At 39.7% G+C, this 21,292-nt stretch overlaps 2 protein-coding genes across 7 annotated transcripts; both read left to right on the top strand.

Moving 5' to 3' along the window:
* The first annotated feature begins 17 nt into the window (after window positions 1-17).
* adgre5a (adhesion G protein-coupled receptor E5a) lies at window positions 18-16,628 on the top strand. Of its 6 annotated transcripts, none has more exons than XM_074697421.1 (22): window positions 18-225; window positions 4,467-4,656; window positions 5,705-5,791; window positions 6,700-6,878; window positions 9,789-9,875; window positions 10,090-10,248; window positions 10,353-10,505; window positions 10,663-10,809; window positions 11,700-11,822; window positions 11,973-12,016; window positions 12,093-12,197; window positions 12,482-12,635; window positions 12,791-12,913; window positions 13,013-13,203; window positions 13,295-13,459; window positions 13,554-13,748; window positions 13,872-14,089; window positions 14,189-14,249; window positions 14,332-14,423; window positions 14,543-14,711; window positions 14,953-15,048; window positions 15,336-16,628. In XM_074697421.1, exons 3-22 carry the CDS (start codon window positions 5,787-5,789, stop codon window positions 15,375-15,377), a joined length of 2,508 nt encoding a protein of 835 aa, XP_074553522.1. In that variant the 5' UTR covers window positions 18-225; window positions 4,467-4,656; window positions 5,705-5,786; the 3' UTR covers window positions 15,378-16,628. The 6 variants fall into 6 exon arrangements, with proteins under 6 accessions (XP_074553522.1, XP_074553521.1, XP_074553527.1 ...); XM_074697420.1 differs by having other exon boundaries at window positions 5,658-5,791; XM_074697426.1 differs by having other exon boundaries at window positions 19-225; window positions 5,658-5,791; window positions 6,705-6,878.
* Window positions 16,629-17,845: 1,217 nt separating this feature from the next.
* On the top strand, window positions 17,846-21,168 carry ptger1c (prostaglandin E receptor 1c (subtype EP1)). The gene is made up of 3 exons (XM_074697441.1): window positions 17,846-18,038; window positions 19,731-20,645; window positions 20,765-21,168. Exons 2-3 carry the CDS (start codon window positions 19,731-19,733, stop codon window positions 21,005-21,007), a joined length of 1,158 nt encoding a protein of 385 aa, XP_074553542.1. The 5' UTR covers window positions 17,846-18,038; the 3' UTR covers window positions 21,008-21,168.
* The last annotated feature ends 124 nt before the right edge of the window (window positions 21,169-21,292 follow it).

Raw genomic sequence — 21,292 nt, 5'->3', positions numbered from 1 at the left:
TGTCACTGTTCCTCCTGACAGTGAAACCCCAAAACCTTTCCACGCACAGAATTCTTTAGCCTAAAAAATATAGGAAGACCAGTTTATGCCTGAAGCAAAACCTACACAATGCACATAATCACTAAAGTGATCAGCTTAATCAAGTGCAGTTTGTTGGCACAGTTAACTGTCAGAGATATACCGGAAGAGTACAAAGGGAGGCCTGTGAATGAAAGAGGCGCTCACGTGAGTAAACGTTTAAACCTCCCTGTCAAGCTAAGTAAAGACAATTTAAAACCAGGCAACCACACTTCAGCAAGGATGCAATAAGAAATTTAGATCACGTCAGTTTAAATTTTTTTGTAGTCTTAAAGAGCCAGATTTGAAGCTGGGAGATTTGAGAGAGTAGTGCAGAGCAGGTTTTCCCTGTTCATATAAAACATGGTTTGATCATTCACCCTGAAGCTGCCCCCTGGCTTTGCTACTGTACATGTAAACCAACTGTGTGTGAAATGCTGGTATCAGCATTTAGGGGAGTTTCCTTGAACTTGTTGAAGTTGCTGAGGTAGCAGATCCACCTTAAAATTTAAAACCAATAAGTGGAGGTGCATTTTCTTGCTACTAAATGAATTTCCTTTTATTAGGTTTGGATTCTAAGCTGTTTGATTATCAACCTGGAAAACACACTAGTCTCAGCAGATTACACAACTAACTTTATTTATTTTCATATATATATGTTTTTTTAATTTGTATTTAGATTTTATTTTTTTATTTCTCTTTTCCTATTTAAAGATAAGCAGATAAAAAAAATTGTCCTGTAAACACACTGAAGTGGCATGTTACTTAAGCCCATCTTTTGGGAACTTGCTGTTTCAGGTATTTGCAGTTGAATATAGACAGAGCACACACTGGGCGACCTTGCAAAACACACATATATCCACTAAATAATGTCATTTGACTGACAAAAACTTTCACAGTGGGCAGCTTAGTTTTGTTATCTTACCTTAAGCTGGTGCAACTATTAGATCTACTTCTCAGAAAAAAAAGCCTTTTTCACTTAGCAGCAACAAAGGGAAAAGCACTTTAAGTGGACCTCATTTCCTTCCTTAATGATTGCAAAGTAATAAATACACTGCAAAAAACTGGAACCTTTCAAATGTTTTTGTCTTCGTTTCAATGAAAATGTTCTTTTAGAGATGATATGAGCCACATTTGCCTGACTAGCCCAGAAAGTGTCTTATTTCAAGTTATTTGAAGACAAAAATGAGGTCTAAACAGCCTGTAACAAGAAAACAAATCTGGCAGTGGCAGATTATATTTTTCTCTTACCCTACTGGCAGATTTTTTTTTTGCTTGTTACAAACAATTTAGACCTCATTTTTGTCTTCGAATAACTTGAAATAAGACACTTTCTGGGCTAGTCAGGCGAATGTGGCTCATTTCAAGTCTAAAAAGATATTTTTTACTAAAAACAAGAGAAAAACACTTGATAAGATTTCAATTTTTTGCACTGTACATGAGTATGCCTAGAAACAACCACATTAAAGAGTTTGATAATCCTTGACACTGAATATAATTCACTGTTGATTAAAGGGACAAAGGTTGCCATTTATAGATCTCAAATATTCTTTAAGAAATTCTGTTGTATGTATGGTCATTGGGTGTGTTAAGCATGAAAAGTGCTTTTTTCACACCAGTCATCATACAGAAAGAGTGAAATTTGGCTCAGTGGGTGATACTGTGTTCTTTAAAATCCAGTTTTTCTGTTCTTCATCATATTCTGTTATCTTGCTCAAACTGACACTGCAGGCTCATCAGTTCTTTGAAACTAATTCATACACAGACATTTATTGTGTGGTTATAGTTGGAACAAGTTTCCATCACTCAAGCAGCAGTTCAAAAGGTTATTTTGACTGTGAAAAGTCCGCCACCACTTCCCCTTCTGAAAATAAAAGCTCAGCTTAAAGGTGTGAGCAGAATGACGATAGTTCCCCTATGTACATGACAGCTATTTTTACAGCTATATAAGAGAAACGTCTCTTTGCGGTGGCAGTGAGCACAGGCAGTCAGCTCAGAGGGACAGGGTGCTGCATTCACAAGTGTTGTTGGTATCATCACCACAACATCCAGCATCTATCGGATGTAAACATTTCAGTTATATAACACACCAGAATCAACTTTATCAGCTTTAAACACAAAAGTAGTTGAAAATAGCTTTGATAACTAAAACAGAGTTTCTGTCAACAGATTGGTAAAACAGCAGCTCTGAATATCTCATCAGACCTTTTTTGTTTGCTTAAAATGTGGCACTAATACATACAGTTTTAGCTTCATAGTAGAATACTCTCATGAGCTGTTGAACTCTAGGCAATGATTCAATAAACTGTGTGATATTCAAGAGTTCTTAATTCTAAAAACGAAGAAGGGGCTTAGTAAACTCTGTCATACACACAAGGGCCCTGTCTGTCATTCCTCTCTTGATTAAGAGAGGATTTTTTTTCTGGACTAAATATTTATTCAGGATATGTAACATAGAAGCTTCACCCTCCTCAAAGTCCGAAGTTAATGTCATAAAGAGAGAAGAACCTTAGTGAAACTGTTTAGTTTATCCAACTCTTTTGTTTCCTATAGACAAAGTCACACAGAGACAAGAAAGGGATTAAGTTTTGGTGGTCAGACTTTCTTTTACTATTAAGGCTATTTTTTTTCCTTTCTAGACAGAATGAAGCAGGAAGAGCTAACAGCTCAGCCAAACACCAGCGTGAGGTTTACCAAGTAAAAGGTCAGCACTATTTCCTCACCGCCAACCACCTGCCACAGATGAAAGTTCCCCACAACATGCGGTGGAACAAAAAACCCCAGTTAAGGCTAAAAAACAGTTTCTGAAGCTTTCAGTCTCAACAAGCTTTTCAATTACATCTCTGAGATGAGTCGACTGCTGGCGCAAGAATAACACACACACATGATGGAGTCATTTTCACAGACCAAGTAAATGTCCGTGGTTACGTCATCAGTTTTATAAAGCTGGAAATAATTAAAAACACAAAAAAGTAAAGGGAAAAAATGTCATTTCTCTAAGCTTAAGACAGAAAATGTGAGCAGACTGCTCAGACTCAGACTGACCTCTGTGTTCAGAGTTTGTCAGGAAGTTGTTGAGACAGCTGGGCTACATTCAGGTCCCTCCTTATTGTTTGAGAACTCAGATGGAAACAAAACCAAAACACAGCCAACACAAAACATACAAAACTCCATATGTACACTATCTTTGTGCAGGCAGGAAGAAGCATGTAAGATAACAGGATAAGCCCTGGATGCTTGCCATGATCATACTGGCAGGAAACTTCTCTTCGACTTTGAAAAAGAAGCCAGAATTTTACTGCGGTGAACAAGTCCATTTAGCTGAGTGAAGTGGGTCAGATTGATGAATCTAAAACAGAGAGGTAATATTTGATGGCTTAACAAATCACTTCTTCAAGGCTTTTTGAAGATCAGCTCTCTATTATGCTTATAAACAAAAGTGTGCCCACATTTTGTTATGGCTTAAGTCCATTTATTTCTTATTTGATCCCTTCCAAAGATAATTTGAACATTTTTGTTGGCTTCACATAAAATTTTCTGTCTTAAATACTTGATTGTGATTGGTCAAAACCCCATGACAACAGCTCTTGATTCACAGTAACAAGAGCAGGGAGAAAACCTGTGGTTTATAATGTCACCTTTTCCTGTTGGTAATATGTAGAAACTCTTTCTAAGCAACCACCAGTAAACAAAACTGAGTATATTTATAAAATAACTTAATATATCTGGAAAGCACAAATTTTGATCACTAGCTGATCAGTCACAAGTAAGTAGAAAGAAAAAGAGAGAAGGAAACTGCAGAAATGATTGAGGGATGTAAAAATACAAAAAAGGAGGAGGATGGATGAAGGAGATGTCAACCAAATTGAAGAAAATAAACATACAGCCAACACAAAACATACAAAAGGTGAAAACAAGCCTTGATTTTAAGGTCCTTTTAATGGTTTTTGAATGTCTTAGGGGTCTTGGGCCTTCTTATCTTTCAGAATAGCTTTTACCAAATGAACCCTCGTGGACCCTCAAAGCTCCTCTGGCACTGGCCTTTTTATAGTCTCCAAAGCCAGAATACAAATTTTCAGTAAGGTATCTTTCCAGCACTATGACCCCCATCATTGGACGGCCTGCCAGAGGACCTGAGGGCCGCAGAGAACGTTCATATTTTTAAAAGCAGGCTCAAGACCCACTTATTTCACTTGGCTTTTAACTAATTTCTTCCTTTTACTATTTTTGACCTTTTTTAAGTGTTGGATTTATTTGTTCAATGTAATTGATTTATTTATTAAATTATGCAATTTATATTTTAGCCCTTTTATTGACAGTTTATTTTCTTAAGCTATGTAGTTTTATGTTGTTACCGTATCTTCAGTAGTTTTATGTTTTTGTCTTGTGTTTTTATTCCATATCTCCAGTGTTTCCTCAGCAGGGGACCCTCTGCACTGGGGCCTGCAGCTGGTTCTGGCAGGGCTGTTTCTGCCTTGTGGTGAACATCAACTTAGGCAGGAGGTCTGTGGTGGTGCCTAGCTGCTGTGGGACCCTCGCTTGCCTGCACCAAGGTGGGTGCAGGCAAGGAGGTGACCTGGCCTTGGGCCGCGAGTGGAGGTGAGTGTGTTTCCTGACCTGGCTCCTCTGTGGGGGGAGTAGATGGGTAGGTGGGTGGGTGTATGTGTAGGAGTGTATGTGCTGGGGTTAGGGCCTAGGGTGGTGTGGGAATTGGTGGGGGGTTGCTTTTGCACTTTTTGCTGTACATCCTTATGTATGAAAAGTGTTCTCTAAATAAAGTGTGATTTGATTTTATGAAGTTATCACAACTTCCTCACTGTTTTTGCTCTGGCAGAGTAGAAAGAAAAGAAAGCTGATGAAAAAGTTTTTGGATAGAGGACCTTCACAAAATCTGCTGAACAGTAAATATAGATAATATGTGGGGTGATGTTGAGTGTGAGATGGTTGATCTGTCCCCACTTTTAGAATAATGTAAAACCAATTCTAGTCACAGGGTAGAGTATGTGCTGTGGACCTCAGTTAAAAACCAGTGCCTATGTTATATAAGATTTGCTACAAAAAAACTTTCTGCCAAAAAAACCCCCAAGATGCATCAACTCTGCTTCCACTTTTGCAAATATGTGCTCGGTAAACGCTTCCTCTCGTCATGCCCTGTCTTTCTGTTCTGCTTTCTATCAAGTCGTCTCATAGCTCTGTTTACTTATCTCATAAATCAGATGTTTGAACATGCAGCTTAACAACTCAGTCTGACTTGGAGGTTGATTTCAGAGTGTGTGAAACATTTTAGTAGCTACATCACAAATGGAACAAATTAGTCTTTTCTTGTAAATATAGATGTACTGCAGCTTTTTCCATGGGTCATGCTGTTGTTAGTACATGTCACAGCTCCTCAGAGGCCTGTCGTCTGTTATCACAATGTCCCCAGGCCCCTGAAGCCCGCAGCTCCCCTCATTGTTTATAGGTGTGAAATTATGCAACAATCATGTAGCCGGCTTTTTAGCTTTGTCACAGTGTGTTCTGACCTGAGGGCAACCTTTCCGCTGTGAGCTGAGCACAAGAAAAGTTGCTGAAAAATTAACTATTTGTTTTGTTCTATTTAGTTACTCTTATAGAAGGCCTGTGGTACATGTGCATGTCCTGTGTGCAGTAAAAGGTGTCAAGTCAAGATCTGACGCAGGGGAAGTGAATATCAAAATATGTGGTAGAAGAATCAAGTCTTACTCCTACGTATGATGTAAGTAAAGATAAAGATCTTTGTTTGTTGCAATCCGTAGAAATTTTCTTGTTTCTCTATGAAAGCTTATTTCCATGACTTTCTTTCTCTCTGTTTACAGACAGTAGTTTCATATGCCTCCAGGGGATTTGTAGCAAATATAGAAATATACACTCTTCAGTTTTTTAAATCACTTTCCAAATGAGGCTGCCATTGTTTCATTGTCTCCAACAGACCCAGTTAGAACTGCAGGGAAAAGCTATATGTATGTCATCACCATTATTAGCAGACTGTGAGCTAAAACTCTGCTAATAGAAGCACAAACCCACCAGCAGGACTTTGTTTGAACAATGAACAGACTTCACTTCCCCTGACCCTCTGAGTGACCCCCGGGCCAACAGAGGGGGAGTGAGACTGACAAGAGATACTGATAGAAACTAAATTACCTGTGGGGTAAGAAAAAAAAAAAACAGGAAAAAAATCATTGTTTGGGGAATCTAACTGTCAAAGCAGCAGAGTTGAATGAGTTGGCACAGTCATTTCCTTTCAGTGTAACTCCACCCCAACAAGAGCAGAAGTGCCTGAAAAGTAACTCCAGGCTGAGCTCCCCCACATATTTCTGTCACTTAGAGGGAGGGAGCGAAAGAGAGGAACCACTCATCAGCAAAATCCAGTCATCTCAGCATGTCTCTTCCATAATAAGAGCAGATGAAGATTGGGAGAGGTATAGAAGATTAAAAGAAGAAAGGGAGGGTCACAGTGTGAACAGATACAATATGGACTGAGAAGCCAATAACACCAGCATTTATTTGCACTTTATTTGCTGGTATCAGCATTCACTGTGACACCTTTTTTAACGCTTTTTTTTTTTTTTCTTTTAAGGGAGTTTTTTAGTTACTGAAACAACAAGTGGGACTGTTTTGTGACAGGAGAGAAGAGAAGAGAAGAGAAGAGAAGAGAAGAGAAGAGAAGAGAAGAGAAGAGAAGAGAAGAGAAGAGAAGAGAAGAGAAGAGAAGAGAAGAGAAGAGAAGAGAAAAAGAGAGATCTGTACTTTTGACAGTGTTTCCCTCTCCAGCATGGCCGGCAGGTGGACCCTCCGGATTCTGGGTGAGTCACATCTGTCATCCATTTTCACAGTTTGGATGGAAAATCATCTGCTGAGGAAGTTTTAAAATGTTCTGTGGTCCAAGGGGGGAAAATGAACTGGCTGCAGACGCATGAAAACTTTTACAAGTAGGGTCTTGTATAAATTACATTTTAGACCAAGAAAAGAACTCAACAGCACTTCTACGATTAAGCTAGTATTTGTAATGAATCTTTGACTGAATCATGTACCCTGGAAGACTTTAAAAGAGGAAGTTTATACATTTTGAAAAATGTGGCTAAGAAGTGAATTTAAGTCTATTTTTAAAAAAAGAACAATCAATGAATCTATTTTTTTTGTCTGTCAAAAACTTTCTACTGGGAATAAATCTGTCTTGTTTAAGTCTTTCTAAGTGATTGTTTTTAACTGCAGAAGATCCTGTGTGAGTCCAAACCTCATAACAGTAGATAACCCAAACTCGGCGTAAAAGAGGGGGAGTGACGCATTTTCTCTGCCAGCAGTTCATTATCTGAGCCCTGCTGCACAGAGGAGCTCTGTTCTCCTGCTTTTAAGAGATATTTATACACTATGAGCTCATCTCCTGGTGTCCTCATTACTTGTGGCCTGACAGAGACCACAGCCTTACGCATCAGCTCTGAGAGGCAAAAACTCCAGTGTTGCCAAAAGTTACGACACTTATAGTTTGTGTTTAGCTCAACTACAACACAACCAGAGTGTTAACCCAAATCCGCCAGCCACTTTTTTTATTCAACATTTTCTGACCCTAGAATTTTAGGGACACGATCAGGTAAATTGTGAAGTCAATTGGAGCAAATTCATGGAGCAAATATCTCGAAGGAAAGGCACAAGAACCAGCAGCAGCTGACAACCTGGGCCCAGTTCTTGAGATGGTTCCTCAAGTTGATTGGGAGCCCTGGTAATACAAGTACTGTTAAAAAGTAAATAAGTCATCTTCACTTTATAAAGGAGGAAAATGCAAACTATACCTTAAAAATATTGTCAAACAGTAAAACAAAAGGAGTTCATTCCTGATAGAATGAAATGAACACTAATAACCCATTTGTTTGTTTTATACTGTACTGTACTATACTATACTGTACTATACTGTACTATACTATACTATACTATACTATACTATACTATACTATACTATACTATACTATACTATACTATACTATACTGGCCACTTTATTTGGTACACCTTGCTAGTAACAGGTTGGACCCCTTTTGCCTTCAGAACTGCCTTAGTCCTTCATGGCATAGATTCAACGAGGTACTGGAAACGTTCCTCAGAGAGTTTGGTCCATATTGACATGATAGCATCACACAGTTGCTGCAGATTTGTAGGCTGAACATCCATGATGAGAATCTCCCGTTCCACCACATCCCAAAGGTGCTCTATTGGATTGAGATCTAGGGACTGTGGAGGCCATTTGAGTACAGGGAACTTATTGTCAGGTTCAAGAAACGAGTCTGAGATGATTCCAGCTTTATGACATGGAGCGTTATCCTGCTGGAAGTAGCCATCAGATGATGGGTACACTGTGGTCATAAAGGGATGGACATGGTCAGCAACAATACTCAGGTAGGCTGTGGCGTTGAAATGATGCTCAATTGGTACTAAGGGGCCCAAAGTGTGCCAAGAAAATAATCCCCCACATCGTTACACCACCACCAGCCTGAAGCGTTGATACAAGGCAGGATGGATCCATGTTTTCATGTTGTTGATGCCAAATTCTGACCCTACCATCTGAATGTGGAGCAGAAATCCAGACTCATCAGACCAGGCAACGTTTTTCCAATCTTCTATTGTCCAATTTTGGTGAGCCTGTGTGAATTGTAGCCTCAGTTTTCTGTTCTTAGCTGGCAGGAGTGGCACCCCACTCTTCTGCTGCTGTAGCCCATCTGCCCCAAGGTTGGACGTGTTGTGTGTTCAGAGATGCTCTTATACAGACCTCAGTTGTAACCAGTGGTTTTTTGAGTTACTGTTGTCTTTCTCTCAGCTCCAACCAGTCTGTCCATTCTCCTCTGACCTCTGGCATCAACAAGGCATTCTGGCCCACACAACTGCCGCATACTGGATATTTTCTCTTTTTGGGACCATTCTCTGTAAACCCAGATCACGCAGATGTTTGTGCATGAAAATACCAGTAGATCAGCAGTTTCTGAAATACTCAGACCAGCCTGTCTGGCACCAACAACCATGCCATGTTCAAAGTCACTAAAATCACCTTTCTTTCCCATTCTGATGCTTGGTTTGAACTGCAGCAGATCGTCTTGACCAGGTCGACATGCCTAAATGCATTAAGTTGCTGCCATGTGATTGGCTGATTAGAAATTTGTATTAACGAGCAGTTTGACAGGTGTGCCTAATAAAGTGGCCGATGAGTGTATACTATACTATACTATACTATACTATACTATACTATACTATACTATACTACCGGTATATGAAACAGTAATGACACCTTTATTAGTTTTAACCACTCCTTTTTCTCCACACTGTATGTTGCCTCCATCTGGTGCCATTTGTGCAGCCACAGAGGACTGACTCTGCACTCGTAGTGCCAGAGAATGTAATGCTGCTTTGTGCTCATGCCATGCCATCTGATGTTTCCTTACACATAGGAAGCAAAGCAGGCGGCCATGTGTTGTTCATTTTAACTGGGGCGCAGATGCTGTTGGGACAATGTGAGGAAATGCACGGGTCGAATGAAGGAATTGACTTGTGCTGTTTTTAAAAAAAAAAAACACACATAGCATGTTATTTGTGATGTCAAATTTGACTGTGGTGTGGCCGTGCAATGTCCCAGAATTATTTTTTTAAAGGAGTCAAGTATGGAGGTTTACAGTATTGTTGCATTTCTATTCAAAATGTCGTTAACTAAAGGAAAAACTGCCCTTTTTTTCAGCCCTGCATCTCTCCCTACTTGCAGTTCTGTCAGACTTGCCTCCCAAAAATGGGTTCATTCCTTCTCCTAACGGAACTCACTACATTGGTAAGAAATGCAAAACTGCATCAGCCCCCTTAGACGATTTCTGATACAAACATGCTTTTAATGGCACCACTTAGTGAATGTAGAAAGATATATTTCATAAAAGTTAGATTTCAAATATATGTGTGTCTCTATATATGTTGAAGTAAAGACTAACTGGTGTAATCTAAACATTTCCGATGTCTTATGTGTCTCTGTTCTTATTTCTTAAATCCAGATGTTAATGAATGTTCAGTGACTAATGGCGAGCTTACTCTATGTGGAAGAGCAATCTGTCACAACACAGTTGGCAGCTTCTTCTGCGAGTGTCTTAAGGGTGAAATCTCATCATTGGGTACTGTGAATTTTACAGCTGATACTTCTGCAGTATGTCAAGGTAAGTTGCTCCATATTGTGTCTCCATGATAGTGACTATTCAAATCTGTAGCTTTATCTGTCACTTAAAATGTATCCTCTTGTACATCCATTCATTTATTCAAGATACCAATGAGTGTGTGACTCAAAAAGGCATCTGCGGACCGAATGCCATGTGCAAAAATGCAATTCCCTTTTATTCCTGCACTTGTAAGGATGGATTCATTTCTACGACTGGAAACAAAAGTTTTGGTCATGATGACAATGCTGAATGTCGGGGTAAGCTGCCTACTAGTGACACTTTAAAAATCAGTGAGTTCTGTGAGTGCTGCAGGGATATGAACCATTGTGGTTTATGTATGGTGTGAAAAAAACTCTGACCAGGTGATGCTTTCTTCTCTTAGCTTTTCTCTGATATGTTTCTTCCCTTATACAGATATTGATGAATGCCAAAGAGACAATGTTTGTGATCCTAATGCAACCTGCAACAACACAGAGGGCAGTTATCAATGTGACTGTAAGGCCGGCTTTGGACTACAATCTGGCAAATTGAGCTACACCGGGAATCAAGAGCAATGTGAAGGTGAGGCCTATCAAACCCTGCATCACCTTTCAGAATAAAATCTGACAGATTAAGCTTTATATTGCATTCAGACATGTTTTCAGAAGTGTTCACCTGTCAACATACACTACATGGATAGATAGCAGGCCTGTGTTATGTTTATGTGGCACTTTTGTGTTAATAGAAGCATTTACAGAATTGCTGTAGAGGTCTCGATCAGGGGTTAAAGTTGCCCTTACACCCTGAAAAAAACAAACTCATGATGCTTAGTAACTCAAAGACTAAACAACACGACTTGCTTTCTATAATCACGTCTCAGGGTAAAGTTATGAAGCTTGTCTCATCTTATAAATTCTCGGGTTTCCTAATTGATGATACACTATCTTTTAAGCTTCACATTCAGCAGCTCGTTAAGAAGCTAAAGCATAATGGGCAGTGTTTTCCTGACGTAAAACCCATGCCAGCCAATCAGAATGTGCCCCTGTGATTCAGCTGTGACGTTTGAGAACCGAAAACTCTGTTTACCGGCATCAACACGAAACCATGAAAGTGGAGTTTTCCAAAATCTTCACTTTGGCCGTAATTTTCAGAAAACATAGTTTTTAATGTTGTAAAGCTGTGGTTTCGTGTGGACGACAGGCGTAAACGTATGAATCCCAAATGTCAGTCTTTCCCTTTCTCTTTTGTCTTACCCCTTCGTCAACCCCTTCCCCTTGGCCCTCTATTTTAATGGCCAAGGGGAAGGGTAAAAAAAGGGGTAAAAAAAAAAAGTCTCTTAGAAACGAAATTTTAAATTGAAAAATAAAACATTTTGGAAAACCTACGGAAGGAACAGTTTCTCTATTGTTCCATTAGCTCTGACTGAAACTCAAAAGAAACATTCCTTCTCCCCTGATTTTGTTTCCATGTAGACATATGTAAGGTCGATAAGACAATCTGTGGGAATGGAACCTGCCACCGTGAACCTGATGGTCATTCCTGTGCGTGCCATTCTGGGTTCACCAACTATGGTAATAATAGGTTTTACTGCACAGGTAAGAACAGAACAGCACTTCACCATGTATTACAAAATGAGTGTTTGTTTATTGTTGTTGTTGATGTTTGAACCTTAGGCACCTTCACATGATTAGATTGTATGTCGCCAGTAAGAACAGTTAATGATACGAAACTTCCTGTTTTCTCAGAATTAAGATGTGATGTTTTCAGAGATGCAAGCCTTCTGAAAGAGGTAATGCAACAGGAACTCTCATGAAGTTCCACCATACGCCAAATGTCTGTTGCCTAAGACTTTCCTGTTCCTACAGTCATTTTCGGTTGCCCGTAATCTGGTGGTGCAGTTGAATCAAAGCTGTCTGGAACTTACAGAGAGCGAGAGTCCAACAAAGCTTGATGGAGAGGGCTTACTAGAGGTACAGTCACACAAAGTCATTGCCATGCTTTGTGATTTTGCAAAAAGAAAAAAAAATCTTTGCTTCCTCACAAGCAGCACAGAAACAGCAGAAACAGGAAGACCTGCCTCCGCCAGACCCTGTCACATGTTTCTCAGATGTGGATGGACCATTCTGTAGACTGTTTATGTTGACCTGAGTCGGTGTGCAGCCTGAAAGTCTGTCTCAGTCTGACTCTGTCTCCTGTTTCTCATGTTGCTCCTGTTGCCTTCCCTCCCCTCTTTTCTTCTCCTTTGGACCCACAGAAACTGCTGTCTGCGATCGACAAGCTCTTGTCCAGTGAAGCCTTCAAAGATAACAGGAAAGTCTCCACCTTTCTGAATTTGGTGGAAAACACAGTGAAGCTTATAGGGCCTTTTCTGAAGCCCCCAGGAACTAACAGATCCAGCACACACACAGGTTAAACATAAATCTGACCACAATCATGGCTCTTTTTTATAAAATAGTTGTTCTGCTTTTTAGTATATTTCTCTTTTATTGGGGTCAACTATTGAGTATTACGAAACAGACATAGAGCAGGTGGGATAAAAGGCTTTCTTTGTGTCTTGGTTCAGAGCTGCAGCTGTTGTTGCATAAAGGGGCTGTGTTACCACAAGGAGCTCAGGTTTTGTCATCCAAGCGAGCTCAGCTGGACATCCAGATGGAGACAGCTGCAGGGGATCCCTCCTCTTATCCTGGTAACAACTATGTCTGTAATTAACACATACGTAACCACTTTTGAATGTCATTATGGATGTCCATTAAATGCTTTGTTTTTCTGCTTGTGGTTGTGAAAGGCTTTACAATGGTGTCTATGTTGAGCTATAAAAACCTGGAAGAATCTGCAGACGGCTTCTTCAGCGGAATGAAACAAAAAAAGGACCAACGTTTTAAGATCAACTCAAAGGTTGTGACTGTTTCTGTCAGCAACAGAGACACACACCATCTCCAAGAGCCCATCAAGTTAACTCTGTACCACCTTGAAAAGGTAGTATACCATTTTCTGTTCAGGATGTTAAAAAAGAAGAATCCCCAAAGAGGAATCTTCTAAAACTCAGTGTCTCTGTGTTGTTTTACAGCAAAATAAATTCAACCATTCATGCGTGTTTTGGAACTCCTCAGAGGACGGAGGGACATGGTCTGCTCAGGGCTGTAGTGTGGTGGAGTCCAAGCCTGACTACACTGTGTGCTCCTGCAACCATCTGAGCAGCTTTGCTGTGCTCATGGCACTCCATGAGACAGAGGTTCAGACCCTTAAAAACAAATTTTACCAAGTGTTCAGACTTTACAGCTGATTTTTTTTTTTTTGGTGACCTTTCTTGCTCTTTCTCTCAACAGGACAGGTTTGAGCTGCAGCTCATCACGTGGGTGGGTCTGTCACTGTCTCTTGTCTGCCTGTTCATCTGCATCCTGACGTTCTGGTTAATCCGCTCCATCCAAAGCCCGAGAACCACCATTCACCTGCACCTCTGCATCAGCCTCTTCATTGCCAACTTCATCTTCCTCACAGGCATCTCACGTACAGAGAACCATGTAAATACTGATATAAAACACTCATAAGTTTTTCCAATACAAAGCAGAAAAACTCTTTAACTACATATCTATTTGTCCGCATTTCTCAGCATCCTCCTCTTCATCTTCCTCTCCCTGTCTTAGGCTGGCTGTGCAGTGGTGGCAGGGTTGCTGCATTTCTTCTACCTGGCTGCATTCTGCTGGATGTGCCTGGAGGGCATACAACTCTTCAGGATGGTAGTTCTGGTCTTTAACACCAGCTTCAAAACCCTCTACATGATGGCAGGTGGTTATGGAGTCCCAGCTGTAATCGTCGCTGTCTCTGCCTCAGTTAATGCTCAGGGATATGGCACAAAGAAACAGTAAGCTCCCTCTACTGATGTCATGTTGAGTAAGAATTTACACTTCAATCCACGGTAATGTTCACAGTCTGCTTAATAACAATGAATTGTCCTCTGCAGCTGTTGGTTGGCGTTGGATTTCATCTGGAGTTTCTTCGGCCCTGCTTGTTTTATTATCATTGTAAGTAAGAATTAAACCATAAAGGTAAAAGCACACTGAAACTGTCTTGCTTTTTTTAAGCCTCTGCTCTGCTGCCTTTCAGATAAACATATTCTTCTTTCTCATCACTGTGTGGAAGTTGGCACAGAAGTTCTCCAGCTTGAACCCTGACCTGGACAAACTGCAGAAAATAAAGTGAGTGACTGAAATCCTACAGGATTTGTATGCATGTCTACATTCCTATGTGCGTATGTTAGTTTCAGAACTGAAGTGCCTCAGACTTGACCTTTGTATATCTTTGTCGCCCTCTACAGGGCGTTCACAATTACTGCAGTGGCTCAGCTGTGTGTGCTGGGCACCATGTGGATATTCGGATGTTTCCAGTTTGATGAGGGCACAGTCGTTATGTCCTATCTGTTCACCATCTTTGGGAGCTTGCAGGGGGTGATGCTCTTTGTCATGCACTGTCTCTTTTCTAAACAGGTCAGTCACAATCCTCTAAAACTATTAAACATACTCATTTTCTTTCTTCCTCCTCCTCTTCTACTTCATGCATGCATACATAAACAGGGGACCCGCTCTTTGTACCAATATAAAAGAAATAGTGAAATATTTCTGAGTGTTATATAGTTGGTTCTGTCACACAGCCGTATATATCTCACACTGTACCTTTAAGAAAAACTGCTGCTTTTCAGAGAAGCTACTAATCTTCTCTTATGTGAAGGTGAGGGAGGAGTATGGAAACATCCTGTCCAAGTTCTGTGCACCCAGGAAGAAGAGATACTCAGAGTTCAGTTCCTCACACTCCAGCAAAGCTCAGGTACAGAGTTATTTCTATTTTTCAGTATTTCTGATTCTGGTGGAATGAAGTCAAACTGTATTTTCTGATAATGTTACATTTCACATTCATATGAGAGCAGCATTTTGCTTGAAAAGTCAGATGTAAGATTAATTTGGCTTCCATGTTTACTTTCCTAACACAGCTATCATCAAATTATGAGGGAGAGTAATTCCATTATCCCTGGTGTTCAGCAAAGAGACACCAGGGTTATGCAAAAGAAAATGAAAAAGTTATTCAAACTGATTTGCCCTCTTTGTGATCCTCAGGGCTCTAAGAGCACCCAGGACACGGGGGACTGTCACATCTGAGGAACTGCACAATGACAAAGAAGCAAGCTGGAGGAGTCAGTCTCTTACATTCAGCCATCCACTGCCCTGCCATTTCTAGCAAATGCAACAGAGTGCTTCACTGCTAAACATTGTAAATAGAATACTTCTTAACATTTCCTTAATTTATGATTCAACATGATGTGTTTACGGTTTTTAAATGTAACTGCAATGTGTTTTATAACTTATTTAAAATTGAGGATTTTCTTTAAAAGGAGAAACAACCTTCATCTGTGGGATAACTATTTTCAGACTATTCTCAGGACCTGAGTGTTGTGTTAATCTAACTAAAACTGGAGACAATTTGCGCCCATTGTGTGTTCCAAATCTACAAGATGTCATGTTTTTAGAGGTGAAACAAAAAATGTCATTAAAGGGACCTGTGCAGGGTGCTTCATGCTTTGTTTTAACCAAAAAAGAAAATTTAAAACGTGTTGAGACAGACTTTTTACATACCCTGTCCAAAATATGGAACCAATAGAAAGGACACCTATGAGGCAGAAATGAACTGTAAATATGAGAACAGGTAAGAATGAATGTATTGCTGGACAATTCTGTATGTAACCACGTTCTTTCTTCATCCAGAAACATTTTTTATTGTATCTAAATGTTTGAAAATAGATCTTTTTACTGGGTTTGATGAATAAATGTTTCAGAACTGGAGTTATAGAGATTTCATTATCATTTTTGTCTATCATTTTAAAAGCTTTTTTGTAGCTCAATACAGACCCCTCATATTTAAACTTTTTACAAACTATGAAAGCAAATAAGACCATTAACACAAAGACTGACTATAATGTAGTGTTGGTCGTCTGAAAGAACTGTGCTGTAATCAGTTTCTCGCCACAAAACTTGCCCTTTTTGATGCAACACTTGAATTTATTTTTCTTTAAGAGCTCTTACACCTTTTTAAAGAGCAGCATCAATGCTCCTGGCCTAACACTGTGAATAGGCTGTATTTAAAAAAAAAAAAAAAAAAAACAATGAAAAAAAAATATGCAGGGTCTCAATAGCTACTAAATGCAGGAAGATTTTCAGTTTGAGGAGTGAAATTTAAATTTCTTTTTGACATTCAAAAGATAAATATGATTTACACAATTGTAAAAGCTAGGCTAGGTTTTACAGCATTTAGCTGCATTTCCTTTCTCGCCTGCCCCTCTGCTGTCTGCATGTTGGAGCTTCACAGAAAGACACTATGCTCATGGGCACACACACTAGACACGAGCTGCTCTGAGAAACTAGATTTTTTGTGAAAATAAATGTACATATACCTATTTCTCCCAAGTATTCCTATTGTTTTTTATTTTTTGTAAATGTAGTTCTTGTGCTGACATGTGATCAAACCTTCACTCTGATAATAAATAAAATATCTGATCACAAAAAAGGGTTCAGAGGCCAAGATTTGTATTTTTCCAAACCCCCAACAAAAGGATCGATATGATTTTTAAAAAATGTTTTTATTGTTATTATCATTATTATAATTTCTGAAGGCAGCACTGAAATAATTGTTTTTTAGGGAGAGCATAGCTAAAATCTAATAGAGAATTTCTACCACTGCTATTTAAGCAGCATTTATAGATCAAATAGTTGTAAAGCAGTGATGAACACAGATTAATTTGCTGGTTTCTGATGTCCAGAAACAGATAAAAAAAATTATGTAACAGAGAAGTAAAAAGTCTTGTAAAAACCTGAACAAAAAGTCTTCTTCTCTGAACCTATGTGATGATACTGTCTTCCTTCCTGTCTGATGCTCAGACTTACATAACTCTTGACTTACGGTGGGAAGACTTATCTGACAGAGAAAAGCACTTAAGGAAACACAAGATCATCATGTCTTTCATCCTGTTTATGTAAGAAACAGAAATGATTATTATAAATGAATTCAGCCTTGTTGTTGCTTCTTCATTTTCACAAATAAACCTTATATAGTTAAAAGCACATATATTACAGAAAAAAAAAACTGAATCCCATGCAGATTAATCAAAACATCCCTCCTTCAACTATAAGCCATGATGTTCAGAGTGGGAACTGAATTTCTTTACTCACTAAACAGGATTCCCACATTAAAACAAGACACCCACAAGGCACCTAATTATCAAACTCCTTGAAACTCCTCGACTATCTGACTCTGTGATAATGTTTATGTCGCTCTGATGGGTGATAATCTTCACAGTAGCAGCGGAGTAAAAGAATCCCTTTGGTTATCAAGGAGTGAGGTTTCCAGAGAGTAAACAAGATAATGTTGGCATTAGCGATTACTTTTTTCACTGCTTAATTATTCATCCAGCACTGGATCAATATTACAGAATGGAAGTGATGGCTGAAACCTGTACTAGTTCAAGGGGATGAGTGGAAGAGATGAAGAGGCGGAAGTGGTACATCCAGAGGGGGAAGGAGGATGGAAAGTGCAGGTCCAGCATGTGCAGATAAAATAGCTGCTGAGCCTCTAGAGAGAGATGGCCGGACCAGTGAGAAAGAGATAATGTCCGAAAGGGAGAGGAAAAGCAAGGGAGGAGAAGAAGAGCAGATGATTGTGAACAGTGATAACTGAATGTGGCTGCAAACAAGACGGACACATTAGTCCTCTGAAGTTTATTCTGAGAAATTCTAAACAGTCTAGCCTTCCTCGAAAGTCATCTTGAGGTAAGTTGAATTCCAACTTTTAATAGTGCACAATACTTGCCTTTGAATATTGGATCACTTTATGTTGAGTACAGTATGTTCCAAAAAACCTAATGTTCTCAGGAAGAAGTGTACGCATGCTGAAATATGTGTCCAGCATAAAGGATGATAGTTAGAAAAATTTAGATCTATATTTGGAAGATTAGCTTTTTTATTGATTTCTGATGTCAAATTTATTCTATAATTACTCATGACTTCGATTTCTCTAAAGTTTAAAAGAGAAACCTTTAGATTTCAAAGACATGATGCAAAATGGCAAACAACAGGAAGTTTTCCTCAAAATCCCTTTGAAACATTTTGTTTGGCCTTACGAACACAGCCAAATAAGAGATTAAGAGTTTCAACTAATGCTTTAATCATGAATATGGACGCCTTTTCAACATGCAGCTTTGCAGTAATTCCCTCAGTCCCTCCGGGGTAACTGCCTCTCTCTGTGTAGGTGCACATTAATAAAGCAGGATAAAGATAACAGTCAGAAATGCAAAATTAAATTTAATAATACTACAGTAAATTACAACATCAAGAAAAAAAGGGCTGTTCAGCTCTGAGGTGTTGTTTTTGGCACAAGGATCCACAAAGATAAAAGCATTCTTTATCACCAGAAGATGGAAACAATGCATATCAAATTAAGCTGCACTTTATGACTCTCATCTGTCTTCTGTGGTCACGATCTGTCAGCTAGTGGAATCTTTTAGAGGGCACGCTAATGACTATAACCCACGTACCTCAGACAACCTGTGTACAGTACGACTTAGTCTGAATCAGATGAAAGCTAGGAATCAAAAAAGTGAATATCCTTACAGAAACTGTTAGGTATTGTAAATGGATTTTACGCTTTGATATTTAAGTTTCTATACGGCAAACATTTCAAAGCAAAGTCAAACAAATTAAATCATGTTAAATTTATTCTAACAGATTTTAAAAGGGTGGGAAAGGCCGTAGCTAATAAAATTTGGATGTTGTGAATACAACTATGCGAAGAGCTGTGGGGTGGGAATGGTGATGATGATTCCATCAGGTGGTGAAGATAAAGTAAAGCAGGTGAAAGGTCATGGGGGAGTGAGATGAGGAACATTTTCACCCTGAGGCACCTGCACAGCATGGTTTTCCATGACAGTGTTGAAGCCCCCATTTGAACTGTGTGTTTTGTTTTTTGTTTTTATGGGACAGTGGTGACAAACATGACCTACACAGTTTCAAGATACTCTAAAACAACCATTCACCAATGCTCTAAAATCTGTTTCTGGATACCTGATCGAATTTGACCCGAGATGGTATGCAAGGATTAAAAAAAGAAAGGATTCTGGTTTTATGTCACAAGGGGAAAACTGACAAAAAAGTGATGAAAGTTCCCCCCAAAGTTCTGCACATTTCCACACCACAGTGACTATAAAGTATGTTGAAAGCTTGAAAGCATGCACTCAGGGCAAACACTGCTTTCTGGATTTTAACTTAAGCTTGGACCTTTGGCCTTTCCCTCACAACAAGTCTTTACTCTACTTGTGATTTGGTGGTGATGAAAAAATACCCAGGATCCTTTTTAAACCCTTTCATTTTAGACCTCTCATATGTCCTGCACAACATCTAAAGTAAATTAAAATGTCCACAAGAAGTAAAAAATAAAAACTAATTGTTTGCTTTGATTTTCTGTAGATGACACTGAAGATGGGGACATCATCAATTCTGATGACTTTATTCTCCACTTCTTCACCCTCCACCTTTCATCAAAGCCTGAAGATCAATTTGTCTGAACAGTCAGGACAGAACAGCAGCACTGGGCCGCCAATCAAATCTTCAGGCTTAGGGATGTCCTGCTTTACAATGACATTTGGTGCCATCTGCAACCTCACAGCTCTGGGTATCCTGGCTAAGTCCCGAGTCCGGTTCCGCCGCCGATCCAAAGCACCGTTTCTGCTGTTAACAGTGGCGCTGCTTTTAGCTGACCTAGGAGGTCATGTGATCCCAGGGGCCTTTGCTTTGTATCTTCACATGAAACAGAGGAATAAAATGCAGGCAGGGAAGCCCACCAAAGAATTCTGTCAGATCTTTGGGGCAACTATGGTGTTTTTTGGCTTATGTCCTTTGCTGTTAGGATGTGCTATGGCAGTGGAGCGCTGCGTGGCCATCACCCAGCCCTTTTTTCATGCTGCAATGGTCACATTGGCTCACATGGTCCGCGTTGTGTTTTTCCTCTCCTCTCTTGCTCTTTTCTTAGCAGTTTTGCCTTTATTTGCTGTAGGGACTTACACCACACAGTTCCCAGGAACATGGTGTTTCCTGCCTGTCCATGGATCGAAGTCTAAAGCTGATACAAATATGGTCCTGATCTTCTCCTGTCTGGGCCTCACTGCACTCGCTCTGTCCCTTCTGTGTAACATACTGAGCAGTGTAGCTTTACTGAAAGCCAGAATAAAGTCCAACACTGTTAATACTAAACCAGGAGCGCAACGAACCCGTCACTTGTCATCTGCATCAACTTCATCTACGTTTTGTTCGTTGGACTTAGAAATGATGGTGCAACTGGCAGTGATTACAGTGGTTTCCTGTGTGTGCTGGGGCCCTTTTCTTGTGAGTGTACTCTTATGTTAGTATGCAGAATTACATTATACTTCACCTGGTCACATATTCCTAAAGAAATTGGTGTTAACAGCTACAACTCAGGACTAATTTTGTGCTGTCTATTCTAGATTCACATCCTTGTGGTGCAATTCAACCAACACCCCCGGGCCACTGAACATGAAAGAGATGGGTTTATTCTTTTGGGATTGCGCTTGGCCTCCTGGAATCAGATACTGGACCCATGGGTGTACATCCTGCTTAGGAGGGCAGTGCTGTACAGAGTTTGCTGTGCTTTCTACACACAGAAACCTACAGTGACAGAAAATAGCTCCTACGCAGAGCCAAACAGACAGGCATTAAGCCTGCAATGATCATATAATGTTTGAATCTTTTAAGGGTGAACGTTAATAAGTTATTTCTTTGGTGTTTGCTGAAAAAATAAAGGAAAATACTGTACTACTTACTATGCTGCTGTCATCAGCACTTGGTAGACAAGAGTTCGTGAGACTGCAGAGAGAATGTGGGAGGACTTTCACTTCATCTCACAACATTTAGTTAGTAGTCCAAGCCGGTGCTACTATCAATAGCGACCACCTGCAAATCTAGTGGTTCGGCAATAAGGCGGGGTTTATATCGTCCAATCAAAACACAGACCG

Source organism: Halichoeres trimaculatus, unplaced genomic scaffold, assembly GCF_033239565.1.
Source record: "Halichoeres trimaculatus isolate MK-OKI-2021-1 unplaced genomic scaffold, fHalTri1.1 fHalTri1_scaffold_20, whole genome shotgun sequence".
Lineage (NCBI taxonomy): Eukaryota > Metazoa > Chordata > Actinopteri > Labriformes > Labridae > Halichoeres > Halichoeres trimaculatus.
This window is presented reverse-complemented; position numbering and strand designations above follow the sequence as displayed.

Bases quoted from the DNA above. Each gene is read 5' to 3' on its own strand.
- adgre5a (XM_074697421.1), top strand. The intron at 9,876-10,089 runs GTAAGAAATGCA...TCTTAAATCCAG, and splicing joins TAACGGAACTCACTACATTG to ATGTTAATGAATGTTCAGTG. The intron at 12,914-13,012 runs GTAACAACTATG...TGGTTGTGAAAG, and splicing joins GGATCCCTCCTCTTATCCTG to GCTTTACAATGGTGTCTATG.
- ptger1c (XM_074697441.1), top strand. From the start codon at position 19,731: ATGACACTGAAGATGGGGACATCATCAATTCTGATGACTTTATTCTCC. The intron at 20,646-20,764 runs GTGAGTGTACTC...TGTCTATTCTAG, and splicing joins TGTGCTGGGGCCCTTTTCTT to ATTCACATCCTTGTGGTGCA.